The sequence below is a fragment of the Amaranthus tricolor genome, chromosome 1 (assembly GCF_026212465.1).
Source record: "Amaranthus tricolor cultivar Red isolate AtriRed21 chromosome 1, ASM2621246v1, whole genome shotgun sequence".
NCBI lineage: Eukaryota > Viridiplantae > Streptophyta > Magnoliopsida > Caryophyllales > Amaranthaceae > Amaranthus > Amaranthus tricolor.
The window spans coordinates 35,109,287-35,125,122 of NC_080047.1; the positions used below are offsets into that span (position 1 = coordinate 35,109,287).

Consider the following 15,836-nt stretch of genomic DNA (forward strand, 5'->3'; position numbering starts at 1 on the left):
ATATTGATATTGTGTCTTGCTAATTTTATTTTTGGACATGGTAATCATGACTATAGTCATTCATTCTTGTAGTTGTATATGTTTTGATCATTTTGGGTGTTTACCAAATGTTATTTTATTTACGAAAGTGATACTTATTTAAACTAAAAACATTCACTTTTAAGTGAGCCCAAAAATGACTTCCATTAAGTCATAATAAAAGTCAATATATTTTGGTTTTCTAGACCACTTCAAGTTTCTATATTAACACCAACAATCTTAGAATTAATTTCTATCAAACACCCAATTTTGACTTGCTTTTATCTCTTTTTTTTTGTTTTTCTGTATTTTTTTTTTTTACCTATTTTTAATTTTTTTTTCCTCTTAATAATTTATTTAGAGTTGTATATGATGACAGAAGACTTTGAAGCCTAAACAATTGCATTGGGAGATATTAATATACTTGAATGAATCTGCCATGAATTACCATCATCAACCACAATGCATGTTTTTTTTTTTTTTTGGCAGAAACAACATTACATTAGAGTCTATTGAACTTGAGCTTAATTTAAGGAAGTTTTCTCTACAAATTATTTTAATTACACCAACAAAACATCTCAACTACAATTTTAAACTTAGAAATAGAAGTAAAAAAAAAAAAAAAAATCAGACTTGCAGAAGGTAAACTAATAGAACTTCAGGCTTAATTAATACATCTTGCCTTCAAAACCAGTGTTCATCTTAGCACAATACTCAAACAAGCTCCCATCAAAACACCTTCTCACGGCTTCTTTAGTTAGGAAGCCTTGGTCATCCCTTGCTAGTACATAAAGTACTCCCCATTCCAACTTACTCGTAATCCTGCATTTTTCACTCATGGTGATACCACGTGATCAATTAGAAATTAGAAAAACTGACTTAATTATATAAGCCCGTCTTATGATCTTATGGTAAGATGGTCTCTCACAAAACAAATCGGCTACTTACCAGCCAAATGGGTCGAATGCTACCCTATTTCCTTCTGTCATACTCCAGAGTTCACCAAATGTAAGTTTATCAGGGACTGTACGAGCGTACTTGCTGAACATGTTCTCTAAATTGAATGGGACATACCTGCACTTCCAATCACAAACAATATGTACTCCTTCTATCCAAACAAGAGAATGTAGCTAATTCAATGAAACAAAACAATTTTTTATTCGGATAAAAAGAACTCGGTCTTGTATATGTACCTTCCTTCAGTATCGTAAGTTCCCGAGTCGCTTCCATGCTTGGCTTTGTGTATATTGTGCACGTATATAGGCAAAAATGGAGAGGGAAGCCATCCCTTAATTGGGAACACGTTAAACATCATTTTTGAGTTCAAACATTAGAGATCAGGGCAAAACAATATTGAATCAGAGGAGGACTTTATTCATACAACTTACATCAAGAGTATACCAACTCATAGCTGCATTAATGAGGATGGCCATGATAACGGAAGCAAAGGTGTTGAACCCAATCAAGCGACAGCCTATAACAAGATCATCATATTTGTTACTTATGAGTTATGAGGAATCATCACAGTATAGGAAACTATAATCCGGGTCTAGAGAGGGAAGGTACAACAAAAACATTTTCCACATCATAAACTTGGCCCTAACATTATCTTTAGTAAGTTGGGAGAGAAAAGAAAGAAAAGGAAAGAAAAAGAAGGGGAGGAGTAAAGAGGAATAGTGCACCTTTGTTTATAAGAAAAGAAAAAAATGTAGGAAAATGAGTTTCCATCCTTTAAATCCCCTTCTTTGTATCCATTCTCTCTATCCAAATAGTGTAAATGATTATAATGAAAATGATTTTTTCATTATTTATATATCACAAGCAACAATCACACTGAGAGACAGCACCCTCGTACACGGGTTTATAACCCATCTCAATATAGACGTCATTCTCTCATCTCTCCCGAAAATTAACTCTTTGTATATCATGTTTCATGTAATAAATACTCCCTCCAATTCAGGATTTATTTCCCATTTCTATATTAGATCAGTTTACTACTAATGTCTCATTTTTTATTTATTAATGCTTTTTTCCCATTTTACTCCTACTAAAGTCCCTCATTTTGTTTACTTTTGGTTTACATTTGTCTAATTATATCTAGTCAATAGTCACTACCCTTTAGTGGTCCCATGACCTTTCTTAATATTTGTGTAAAATCCATAGAGACTACTAGTGGGAGTGAGTAGAACAAACAAGACTAAGTCTATTCTACCAAAATTATACACTAACTTTTCATTATTATTCTGACATTATAATATCAATAACCAAACAGTTAGGGGACATGGAATAATACATACCGGTATAAGTTTCCCAAGGGTAAATAATGCCATCATCGTTTTGGTCAAAGAAGGCAACGTGCTGTTGAAGAACACTCATGCCATGATGAGGATGCCCTGGAGTTCCATTTGGATGATCTGTATCAGGTGCACACAGCGCTCTCGGCAGATCTTCAAAACAAATCAATACAAATTAAATAGCTAGCTAAGGCCTAAGCTAAGAATAATAATTAAGTCCCCAAAAAAAGATTGCATGCAACAAAAGAAATGATCAAGAATAATAGATGCATACAGGGCTTAGTAAGGGAAACTTCTAAGTCAGTACGGACTCTACGCTCAATAGTTGCAGGAGCGTATGGAGCCTCTGTGGCCATAACATTCCTCGCCATCTCGGCTACTCTAACACTGTCTTTAGTCGTCAAGTCTGCTGCCATCTATTATTTTCCGATCAAAATTTGGTACAACAACATATGGTAAAGGTGTAGTAGATGTAGATAGGTTATAAATGAAAGGTGGTGATGTTGTGGGATATCGTGGCAGCAAAGTGATACGCCAAGGTAACATGTTTTGCATGCAATTGTTGCAACGTAGCTAACTTTGTTAGGACATTTGGATTGCTTTCTTCATTATTTTATTATTGTTTAATTTCATGCTGGTTGCTACTTGTCATCTTATGTGTACCAAATGACGACTCATGACTCCGACCAACTGATCTATTATAAAGCTCAACGAACTAGCTAGCTATATATATGGGATATGTGACTTTATTCACATTATTATACTCGTACTATAAGATTGATGGTTAGATTTTCAATTTTAATTAAAATATTGATTTTCCATTTTTTAGAATTGGTTTTCTTCTTTTTAATAGGATTATTTTTTTATCTTTTAGGTTGTGTCCCTGTGTACCTGGACGCAATTAATTTATGAACTATATCTTGATTAGTCTAATGATGATCCTTAAGTAAGGGTTTAGTACTGGATTAGGAAATTTGTTCTTGCTATTCAGTCAAATCTTGCATTAACGCCACTCTTCAAGATATCTGTCGTTCTTGTAAAACAAACAAGAATTAGCAGGGCCCTAAATGATTTTTAGGGGACCTACTCCAACACCCAAGTCAGTGTTTATATGAGATGAATTGCCTAATAAGTCCTTACATGTGCGCAGTGACAACAAGGTGGATTACTACTTATGGCTAATTTAGCATGAGGCTTTGTGTAATTTATTAAATAGAGATTTTCTTATTCAATAAATTATCTTAAATCTCTTTAAATGTTCTTTTGAAGATGAATGTGAGTTTTTATAAAACAGTTCTTATTCAATGCTTAATTATTAATTACTCTTAAGATTTTGTTCTAAGTATCTTTTCCTTTGTAGAAAATAAATTACCTCATTTATGGCGTATCTTGGGGTATTTATAGTCCAATATTGAGTGTATGGAATGTTCTAACATGCTCATCAGTAGATGTCTTCAGCAATCCCCGACTTGTTGAGGTTATCACGTCCCTTGATGTATCAAATCTTTATCTTTCCTCTTAGCGGTGCATTTAATTCTTCAAATGGAACTTCTTTCTTCAGCGTCTGACACGTGCCCCATTATTGCAAAGAGCAATCTTTGCATTCCACCTTGTGAGCAACTTTTAATTGATTATATCATCATTAATTTTTTCTCACTTTCATTTCCTTCCCTAGTGCAATTTTATTTGTTCCCAGAATATGAGATTAAGCTCCTCTTTCTGGATTACTGACTAATCCTCTTCTTTCAGGATGATTTTCTCCCAGAATTTAGAAAACTTATCTTTAACACATACAGGTTGTTTATTATATTATTATTGGAATTGTTTTTTTATTTTTATTTTTATTAGGATTAGAAAATTTTTTGTACGTTAATCTCTATTTAAAGAGAGTATAGGCTTGGTTTATTTATTAATTGGGGAGAGAAATAAAATTTAGAGATTTATTCTTGGACTTTTGGGTAGATCAAAATACTCCCTTTCTTGTATTTCTTTTCCATTTTATATAGTAAAAATTATTCTTGGATATGGTGGACGTAATTGTCGCACTGACAGTGAACCTCATAATTAGTCTTTGTCTCTTTTCTCTTTTACATTGTTGATTACTATTATATTATTTTTTGCTTTATTAATATGTGATCATGTCGATCAGGCTTCTATTATTTGCACAACAATTGGCATTAAGGAGCTTTATGTTCTTTTGGGTGATTTACTTTGTGATTTTTGTTGAGGAAATAATGGCGGAAGAATCAAATGTAAGAATTAAGAAACTTATAAGCAAGACTACTTTTGGGCTATAGTAGATAAAGATGATGGCTCTATTAAAGCAATAAAAAAATTTGGTGTCCATTGATTTTGATATTAGAAAACCTACTTCACAAAATACTCACTTCAATATCATAAATACCTACTTCACATACTAAAAACTGCTGCTTCACAAAATAAAAACTCCTACTTCACATATCATAGATACTTACTTCAATAATTAAAAACTCCTTACTCACATATCATAAACACCTACTTCTCCTACCATAAACGTCATTTTAGATATAAAAAACCACTACAACATAATATACTTTTAGTGAGATATATTTAGTGACATTTAATTTAAATGTCACTATTTTAAATTTCTATTGGTATATATAATGGATTTAGTGACATTTATTAGACCCTTTTGCAGGATAATAAAAAATCATACTAAAACTTTTTGCAATATAGGATCTAGTGGCATTTCTCATAAATGTCACTACAGACTATGGTAACAATTACATATGTCACTAAAGGTCAAATAATGTGTCAATAAATTACTTTATAGTGGATCTTAAAATAAAAACAAACAAGTATTACACTAAAAATAGACTTTTTTTAATGTCACTAAATCCTACGTCACAAAAAGTTAATTTTGTTGTGGTAAACACCTACGTGAACGTGACATATAAGAAATGCATACTTTACATATCCTAATGTAACACCCCGAGATTTTTAATGACGTAATATTTAATATTTTAATAACTTTTGGAAACTTATCTCGAATGGATGATCGTGGTTACTTTGGCATTTAGTTGATATGACAAAGTAGTTAAGGAGACTTATTAGTTCTATTCCTAACTTGTATAGGTTTCCAATTCATAAGAGGAAAGTAGAACTTTAGCTGGGTGATTTTTGTGGCTTTTTGGTCTTGCAGTGATGCTTACAGGTACGCACACGCAGTAACTAACTACTATATGCTATTGCTTAAAATATTATCGATAGTTGTGATTAGATGCATTGTGCTAGAAGTATGAAGTACTAGCACGTAAATTTTTTACATGAATAGCTTTCGATTTGCGAATCTCTCAAACTTAGAATGGAATAGAACAATTTCCCTTATCAATAGAATTACATTGTGTTTACTTGGAGTCGGAATGATTCCTTTATATATGAATTTAAGAGTATGTTTGAGTTTACCGGTGGGTCTTGCAAACCCCATGGTTCTCATTGATAGCACAAGTATATTGAGTTATCGGTGGGTCTTGCAAACCCCAAGGTTCTCATTAATGGCAAGTTGTATATTGAGTTTACCGGTAGGTCTTGCAAACCCCATGGTTCTCATTGATAGCAAGAATATATTGAGTTACCGGTGGAGCTTCTAAACCCCAAGGTTCTCATTGATAGCAAGAGTATATTGAGTTACCGGTGGGTCTTTCAAACCCCAAGGTTCTCATTGATGGCAAGTTGTATATTGAGTTTACCGGTGGGTCTTGCAAACCCGATGGTTCTCATTGATAGCAAGAGTACATTGAGTTTACCGGTGGGTCTTGCAAACCCGATGGTTCTTATTGATAGCATGAGTACATTGAGTTTATCGGTGGGTCTTGCAAACCCCATGATTCTCATTGATAGCAAGAGTATATTCGAGTTACCGGTGGGTCTTGCAAACCCCAAGGTTCTCACTGATAGAGAGTTTATTCATTCGTAGAATTAATAGTTTAGTTAGATGTGAGTCTTGCAAACCCCAATATCTTCATTAATAAAATAGTTTATGTTAGTGAGAAGCGCCTTGTGGGTCTTGCAAACCCCAAGGATTTTCCTTCATGGAAAGATTATGCCTAAGTTCAGATACCTATGGGAGTTAAGAATTAGGATCCCATGATTATACTTACTTTAAGGTAGACAAGTTTTATATTTTTTAAGGTCAGACGTTAAGTAGTTTGTTAATGCCCTTTAATGAGTTGACACTACGCGTGTTTATCGGAGTTTTTGTTTTTTATTTTGAAAAGAGGAGTGTTAAGACGTACATTCCACTCAGGAACGCATTGTTCGGGTTGGAAGGAAGAAATGAGCTTAAGAAGTATAAATGAATATTAAATGATTACTAGTTGTGCTTGTGTCTTATGAAATCATATTTATATTGTTGTATAACATAATGTTATCTAGTATGTTGGCCTTATTATATTTGGTGTTACTTCACTAACGTGTACGTGTTAGTGTTTATGTTTAATTGTTTTACGACTTTCTATGATTGTTCTGCTATGATACATTGACCTTTGGTCTGATGTTGAGCAGCAGGAGGATCATAGACTAACGTACCAAATATTTGGAGCATCTTTTGCATTGCTTTGGGGGAGTGTGGAGTGCGAAGCATAACTTATGTTATGCAAGCGTCTTTTGACTTTGTTGTTCTTATGTCTTTTGCAAACTTTGGCTATATATGTTTTGATATGAGGCCTTGTGTCCTCATTTGTATTATTTATATTTTCCGCTGTGTAGGTTATGGATGTGTATGGTTTTAAAGTATTTTATTATTATTTTTATTTTAAAAATCAAGCGTCGACACTGGAATCACGATCCATGCTTGTCATGAAGATTTGAGGAGCTGAAGATGAATTATTTCGTTGTGATACGAGATTTTAAAAACGATGATACCTTGGATGAGTTTAGTTATTTTATTGTGTTTTATATTCCATCACTCCTTCGATTTTAGTCGAAATACTGCCGAAATTTCCACTCACATTCTTAAAGTTTATCATTATTTTAATTATTTTAATGTAATACCGAATTTCCTCTCGTCCTTTGCGGTTTTGGTTCCGTATAAGGGGTCAGAAATTCAGGGGTGTTACACCTAAACACCTACTTTAGATACCAAAAACATCAACTTTACATACTAAAAACTCATACTTCATATATTTTAAACACCAGCTTCACATATTAAAAACCCCTATTTTACATGACCTAAACACCTACTTCATATGTAGTAAACGTCCTCTTCACATATTAAAAATGCCTATTAGACATTCCATAAACACCAACTTCACCTATCACAAACATCTACATCATATATCAAAAACAACAACCTCTCTCACTACAAACACCTATAACAATTATCATAAATATTTACTTTACATATCCAAATACATACTTCATATACCATAAACTCCTAATTTAAACACCTAATTCATATACCAAAAACTCCTACTTTATATACCATAAACACTTACTTTAACACCTATAAATACCCATTTTAAGCCATATAATAACCTACATGCTTTATAAACACTTATATTAACCACTATGATAAAGCACTAAAAATATTCGAAAATGAACAAAATAAACATTACCTGCAAACTTAGATTGAAGAATAAACAAGAAATTGAATAAATAAAACAAAAATTGCAAAAGAAAATTGCATAAATTTGATGAGGTTGATGAAGGAAAATAAAATCTTTAAAAAAAGTTTAACTGACATTATAAGTAGAGAAGAGCGAGTCTTTTATATTTTTTAAGTTTTTTTTTTCGCAAATTAAATTTTAGAAAAATTATCCTGAAAAATTCAACCTATTACCCATCTGCTATAAATAATCTCTACTATTTATTATTTCTAAATGATCTAACTTTTGTATATATTTTGCTGGCGGCACCCCTTGCTACATTTTCACCGAGTATTGTAGGTAGGCCTGTCAAACAAATTAGGTGGGTCGGGTTCGGGTTCGAGTAATATACAAACAGGTCAGAAAACCCTTGACCCTTTGTTCAACCCGTTTAGTTAATTAGGTTGAAAATCATATCCCTGACCCGACCTGCAACAGATCAGGTCGATCTGATTTTGACCCACTTAAGTCGTTTATATTTTTTCTTTTTCATTTTAAGATTTTTAACATTGATTACATCTAATATATTAGGTTTTAATTTTAAACTTTGTGTTTTTTTGTTGTTTATTTTGAATTTACTATGAAAAATAAGAAAATATTAAATGAATTAAATTTAGGTTATACTTATTGATTTAACTAAGAAATAACACGTTTAATTAAATGAGTTATACAAATTTGTTTCAGGTTTGAAATTTTAACCTGAACCTAATCCATTCAATAAGCAGATTAGGTTGGGTCGACCATTTAATTAATTGGGTTAAAAATCTCAACTCAAACTCACTTATTTCGGGTTAGGTTTAGGTCGGCTTAGCTTTTGCCAGGCCTAATTGTGGGTACCTACTAATCATTACTGTCACTTCTTCCTTTTTATGCTTCATCGTTGGTCTATCCCCTACTCATCTTTGGTGGAGGATACCAACTACAGCCGGTTAAAATGTAACATGGGGTGCTGCTAGCAAAAAATATATAATAGTTGAATTATTTAGAAATAATCAATAGTAAGGATTATTCCCAAATGATAGACAATAGATAGGATGATCTGAATAATTTTTCCTTAAATTTAATATAATTTTAAAGCGCCCAAATAAATAATCTCTAAAAAGACCTTCTCTCTTAACTATTTGTGTTTTCTTAAAAATGAATAAAGTAGGAAAAACATTTTTAGCATAAACTTAATTTAATTATACTTCAATATAACAAGTTTTTCATTACATAAAAACCGGGTATTGGCAAGCTCAACAACTAAATCGCAATTAGATCTATGATAGTTCAGGATCCAGAAGGTAAAACCAGTGATCAAAGCATGATGTCACATTCTGTAACCTATATTTTTCTGAAAAAAGAAAAACCCAATTTAATTATTCAATTAAGGAAAGCATCTATCAAAGAGTATCAATCATTGGAAAATAATGTCCAACAAACAAAAATTCTTGGCCTTTATATAACTGCAAATCTGCTATCATTTCTACTTATCTACCTACCAATTATTGACTAATAACTCATTCTGATTTCTCTTATATGGTTGTGACACGAGATTGATTTTTACCACCTACATGATGAATTTGATAATTCATCTTTCTTACCGGTAAAGATTCTCTAACCTATTCCAACAAAAAATAAATAAAAATAAGTCATAACTCCAACAATGGGGCAAGGAGAAATTTGCACTGAAGCCCCAATTTAATTTAGTAAAAAGGGAAAACAAAAACATACATTACTCTTGTTGGGATTGTGCAGGTAACCCATACCCACAACAATCAGCACAGCTACACACAAACTAATAACATTGCTATATATCAGATCACCCCTATAATATATAACTATAATAAACACTAAAAAATCATGTATATTCAATCTAAATTCTGCTTTTTTTGCAGCTATCAACAACACAAATACAATCCTAGCCAAGGTGAATTTCGAGATGTTGATCCTCTGATAACATCAGTGCTGTACATGTTTCGGGTGCAAGCTTGGGCTCTGAGAATGAATGATTGCAACTGCAATAGAAAAACATTGCAATGCTGACAGAAAAGAAGGTTGGAAACTGATGAAATACAAACCGTCGCGTATATTCACCATTTTTAGCGCAGGCGTTTCCTGAGCTGAACCCTGCATGAATGTGAAGAGATTTCCGTAAATTTGACAGCGTAGTAATGGTGTTGCAGTATAACTACATATGAGATTACGATGATGATAACGATATTTCCAGTGTTATAGCATTCAGTTCAAAATTTGAGTAATTCAATTGATGTAAATTCCAACACAGGTCAATTGCATTCGAAAAAAAATCATATTTTCCCGATAGGTTCAAATGTGTACAGAAACTATGGCTTGTAGAAGGGTGTAGTGTCTACTTAATAGCAATATGAACTCAACGACTAAAGTCGAGCACAATAAGAGATCTCGGAACTTAGGTTAACCATAATCAGGTCATGGTTGAGACCATGTTTGGTTTCTGTTGCCTTTTGGTTTCTGTTGCCTATTTTTTTACCAAAATGCACCAAAATCCATAGAATATGGCAATCTAATATGAATTTATGCTAATGGGTCAAATGGTTTGGTTTATTTGCATTGGGTTAATTGTTAATAATAAACCAACATTTGCTTGATCCGCTGAAAATAAATCCACCTATTAGGTATATTTGCTAAAAATAAATCAACCTATAGTTTTTAATCATCTTTGAAATTTCTTTGCAAGTCAATAATTAGGAATAAATAATAGTTGGGTACTTGGGTTTATTTTCAGCGGATCGAGCTTAATTAATTTTTACAATTTCCCAATTTTCAGCGAATCGAGTAAAGGTTGACATGTTCAAAATTACCAACTCAGTATCTTCAATGTTAATAAACAAACGAAAAAAGATCATAGAAAAAAACATGTATTTACAAACACAAATGCAGAAAGTAGCAATATATATATATATATATAAGGATCATAGAACACACCTCTAAGAATATGTCAAATGATTTGCAGTCCCCCTGTGTCTCGGAAGGGGACCAACCCTCTTCTCTTCTAGACGTAGCCTTGAAAGTTTTCAAAGGACAACCAGTGTCCCAGCCACCGCAATCACAGTTGCCACCTGATCTCCATCTCTCTACGAGACCACTCGGCCCTCCTTTCTTCGTTTTCGGCCCACCATGAGGGCCTGCAGGCACTATAATATCCAAGCTGGTAGAACAATCCCCGACATTCCTGAGACAACATTCAGAAGAAGTAGACGATTCTGAAGTAACCGTTTGATTGGTCTCAGCTTTCTTCAGAAATTTGAGGCCCCAACCTCCCACTTCTTTCTGACGTTCCTCATCGTGTACATGATTCTTCACAACAATTGCTGCCATTTCGAGATTGGGTAGAAAATCATCCTCCAAAAGATCAGGTTTGCAAACATTACACGGACTGCAGAAAGCGTCTAGCCCCTTTTCCGGCGAAAAATCTTCCGGAATAGAATTTGATCCACCGAACAACGAGGGGGTTCTCTGTTTAAATGAGTGACCAGCCTTGAACACATCCATGACCTTTGACAATTTCCTACTACGACGACCATTTCGCGATAAGGTGTGCGTTTCCCTCGAGTGATTTTCGTTTGTACCAACCAGAACAAACTCAGTTTCCATAATTCTAGAATTACTAGAACAGAGCGAAAAGGAAGTCGAGACCTTCATCTTGCCTATCAAATCAACTTCATGATCGGAACTATCAAACAATTTAGGGCCATATGCTTTCAGATGAAACGAGTAGACGAAATCCAGAGCTTTATCATTCGGTAATTCGGCTTTCCATGCATTTGCGACATATAATTCCTTCTGGTCATCCAAAGTGAAAGTAAAATTTGGAATCCCATTATCCCAAGTAAAATGAAGCATCCCTTGAGAACCCTTTGGAGAAAGGGAAGATATACAAGCCTGATCACTGAGCACTGAGATTCCACTTGACATAGATTTAGAGCCCGTCTGTACAAAGTCTGATCTATACTGCTGGTTCCTAAGAGCCAAAGACTCCTCTCCATGCTTGTGAGAAATACCGGGAGTCAATCGGCCTGGAGAACCTTGGTAATATGAAGGAATGCATTTATTATCATCGAACGATTTAGTGCCGCCAAGCTTTTCATTACGATCTAGAATTCCAAGTCTTTGAAACAGAGGGTTTCTCATTATTCTCATCATACTATTGCTTCCCATGATGGAACCAACAATATCTTCATCCCTGGAGCTAAAAACCAAATCTCGGGATCCAACTGTCATTGGATAGTCAATCGCACAAGTTGCCATATCTGACGATCTGCTTCTCCCAACTGCCGCATAATCAGACACAAATCCAAAATCCAAGGGACCCAAATTGACGGATAGAGCACACGGAGCTCCTTTCAATGCATTTATATGCATGAGTTCTAAGCTCTTCATCATATACTCCTCTTCCAAACTTACTAGTTGCTTTGGAATTTGAAGTTGTAAACCACGAGATCGTCTAAAGAACAGTTCTTGAAACCAGTTTTCGCAAGTTTCCGACTGTATCAACTGTAAAACAAGTGTCTTTGCTGGTTTTCTGCCTTTGACCATAGTCTGAGCTTTAGGATCTGATGCGTACAACACATTTCGATCAACGGATTTATGGATCTCGCTATAGCAGTGTTGTGTATCTCCTTCATTCTGATCCTCTTTATGCCTAACAACATTAGCGCGCTCCATGTCACCAGCAAGTTAGCAATTAACCAAGTTCATCTGGGAACGACAGGAAAATCTCGTACAGTTTCTAACAACACTACTTTGCAGAGAAAAACAAATGCAAAGACTTGTGACTTTCCGGACCTTGAACTTGAGAGAATCTAGTATGCAGAATAAAATGTTGTATAAGGGAACAAATAATAATAAAGATGAATCTAATTAGCCAAGGACAAAGTTCATTGTACAAATGATGAATAGAAATCACTAATGGACGAGTATTAATTCAACCAAAAGCTCAGCTATTCCCAACAAATTCCTAACGACTTGTTTGATAGTCGGTATTAAACAGTGGAAATGGTAATGAAAAGTTAGCGTAATTTTGATGGAAAAATCTCATGGCAAGTTTAATGGCGTTGCTTGTTTTACTTCAATCATCTTATTTTCTTCACAAAATTCATCCTAGTGCTTCCATGTGGAGAGGTGGTATCAGGTCATATCAGGCGGTAAAGAAAAATTGTGAATAAAAACACATTTTGATGATCAACTTTTCATACCATTGGAATGACATGGCACATTTCACAAAAATTTACACGTAAAATCATTTCCATTACCACCATTTAATACCAATAATCAAACGGGCCGTAAAAGTCAAAACTGACACAGAGTGAAACTCAAAATATAATCCATAAAACTCCATTGAAATGTTAAGCGATTCCTGTTTTTTAGACCAAAGAAAATTCATAAAGGAAATGCAATCAATTGGTCAAAAACAATTGATTAGCAACCAAAGATTAGTTAAAAGTAATCAAAGCATGGATTGATATCATGCTATGGTATTAACTTGTAGGACCCAAGAATCTGGGACCAGATTAGGGAACAAATTGAGAAAACAGAATTATAATCACTTCAACACAACTCTCTTTAAGTAGGCCTGAATACATGGATTGCTTCATTTTATCTAAACAAACTTTTAGCAGCAAGTCAGCAATCACCCGTTTTACATGCAAAATCAATGACAAAATTTAAGGTCAGGATTTATCCCAAAATCAATAACAAATATCACAACCAATTCTCATTTGCCATTATACATTTATAAACTTAAAACTGTACATAAAAATATAGAATTGTAATAGAGAACACTCTGCTTGTGATCTCGTGTCGAAAAATTAAAAGGTATGAATTCAAAGTTGTAAAAATCAGGATTTTACTTGGAATTGTTCAGACCCGCAATATGAAATCGGTAAAATTGAATCATAGGATCTAAGATTCTAAAATAACTTAATTTTGCTATCTAGTCATATTTATTATCGATGGAGAAATTTATTTTTTATAAATTATGATGATGAATCGTTAAATCGTAAGAAAAATTAATAAAAGATGGTACATAAGAAAAATTATGAATAAATTAAGAATAAGTTTATAGAATCGACTCATTAAATCGTAGGATCGTAGAATCGTGTTATGATTCTACCTCTAAAAATTTATATTTTAATTAGAATTATAAGATTCTACTCTAGCAATTCGAATCCCTCGCTTGTTTTCAATCGTAAAATCGTAGAATCGTGATTTTAATAACAATGGGTATGACCACCTATCATAATAGGTTTGCCTAACCACACAAACCCTTAAAATCGGGCCATCATATATACTCTCTCATATTCACTATTATTGTTCTATTTGATTCGTTTGATTTGTGTCTATGTAAATTTTATTAAAATCTAACATTTTACTCCTACAATTTTTAATTAAAAAAATTGAGATATACCAAGAACTCTACTTACTACTTATATTTATTAGTTTTAAGTTGAAACTTATCAGCTTATGCAGGGTGGCTCTTTTCTGATGAACCAATGTAGATCCAATAACAAATTTATATACTTAACTCTGATGTACCATAGCTTCAAACCCATGAACTCTCAATACATATACATTAAACTCAGATATGCAGCAAACATAAATACCAACCAAAAGAGTAACAACTAGAAGTACTTATAACCTAAATCCACAACACATCCTTCATTATTCCAGAAACATAATTCCAATCATTCAGCAACTGCAACTCACAAATCAAAAACTTGCACTCTAATTACATAACAAAAAATACCCAATAATCTACAATTAACTTAATTAAAAAAAAACACCCAAATTAGAGAACAAAACACAAAAATTAAATAAAAATCATACCCTGAGTGTAAGATCCAAGACTTCAAAACCCAGATGAAAAACAATAAATTCCTTAAAAATTGAAACTTTTATACAACCAAAAAGCTAGGAAAGCTTCAAAAGTAACCGCCCACCACTTAGTTGAGGAAGTGAGTCAATAAGATAAAACTGTTCAACTGCATAAACTATGAGAGAGAAAGGAGGAGAAATAACAAAGTATTAATGGAATCGTAAGCCACGTTCTTGGTTGAATTTTCTTAATATCTGCTAAAAAAAACAAGCTAAGAAATAATCCAATGTTTGTAAGGACCCACCTCAAAAAATGATCCTTTTTGATGTTAAATTTCAATGTTCTTGGTAAGGAGACCCAAGAACAGTGTCTGAAGGAAAATTAAAGAGGGATGTTTTGTGGGCTTTTAGAGAGAGAAAATACTAAGCAGATTGCCAGATTTGAGAATTGTAGACAGAGAAAGAGAGGAAATTTGGGCTGGTAAGCATAAAAGTCTTTCATTTGACTGAAGATGACAGACAACTTGTTTTTTATTATTTTTTTAATTTTATGAAAATTTTAACATAAGTATTACTCCCTCCTATTCACCTTAAGAGTTCCATTTAATTTTTTATGAATTTTAAGGGGAGTCAAAATGGGATTATAAGGGTAGGAAAGAGAGTGATATTATGGGTTTTTTAATGTAAGGGAGGAAAATTAGTATGGGTAATGGAGGGTATAATTGAAAATAGGATAAAGTTACTAAGGGCATAAAAGTCAAAAACTCATACCAAAAATAAAAATGAGACAATTAAGGTGACTTGACTATAAAAGAAAATGGGACACATAAACTGAATAGGGGGAGTATTTTTTAAATTTATATGAAAATTTTAACATGAGTATTTTTATTAAAGTCACTGGTGATGGAGAAAGAGGGAAAATGAATGGTAGGCAAGTGCCGTATTGTATTGTATTGTATTGGTAGGGAGGAATTCGCAATTTCAGGAACACATTCGTCCACCAGATAAATGAGTTTATATGTACGGAGAGATTTGTCATTTGTATGTTTATTTTGGTTATTGGGTT

General features: G+C 33.3%; 2 protein-coding genes across 2 annotated transcripts; both read right to left on the reverse strand.

Moving 5' to 3' along the window:
• Positions 1-189: 189 nt before the first annotated feature.
• On the reverse strand, positions 190-2,766 carry LOC130826021 (peroxygenase-like). The gene is made up of 6 exons (XM_057691495.1): positions 2,587-2,766; positions 2,316-2,465; positions 1,407-1,492; positions 1,212-1,306; positions 967-1,092; positions 190-840 (listed from the first exon to the last, which is right to left on the reverse strand). The coding sequence occupies exons 1-6, from the start codon at positions 2,726-2,728 to the stop codon at positions 687-689; spliced, it is 753 nt and encodes a 250-aa protein (XP_057547478.1). The 5' UTR covers positions 2,729-2,766; the 3' UTR covers positions 190-686.
• A 6,184-nt stretch (positions 2,767-8,950) lies between these two features.
• On the reverse strand, positions 8,951-15,264 carry LOC130821185 (uncharacterized). The gene is made up of 3 exons (XM_057686870.1): positions 14,783-15,264; positions 10,883-12,759; positions 8,951-10,045 (listed from the first exon to the last, which is right to left on the reverse strand). The coding sequence occupies exons 2-3, from the start codon at positions 12,620-12,622 to the stop codon at positions 9,878-9,880; spliced, it is 1,908 nt and encodes a 635-aa protein (XP_057542853.1). The 5' UTR covers positions 12,623-12,759; positions 14,783-15,264; the 3' UTR covers positions 8,951-9,877.
• Positions 15,265-15,836: the final 572 nt, after the last annotated feature.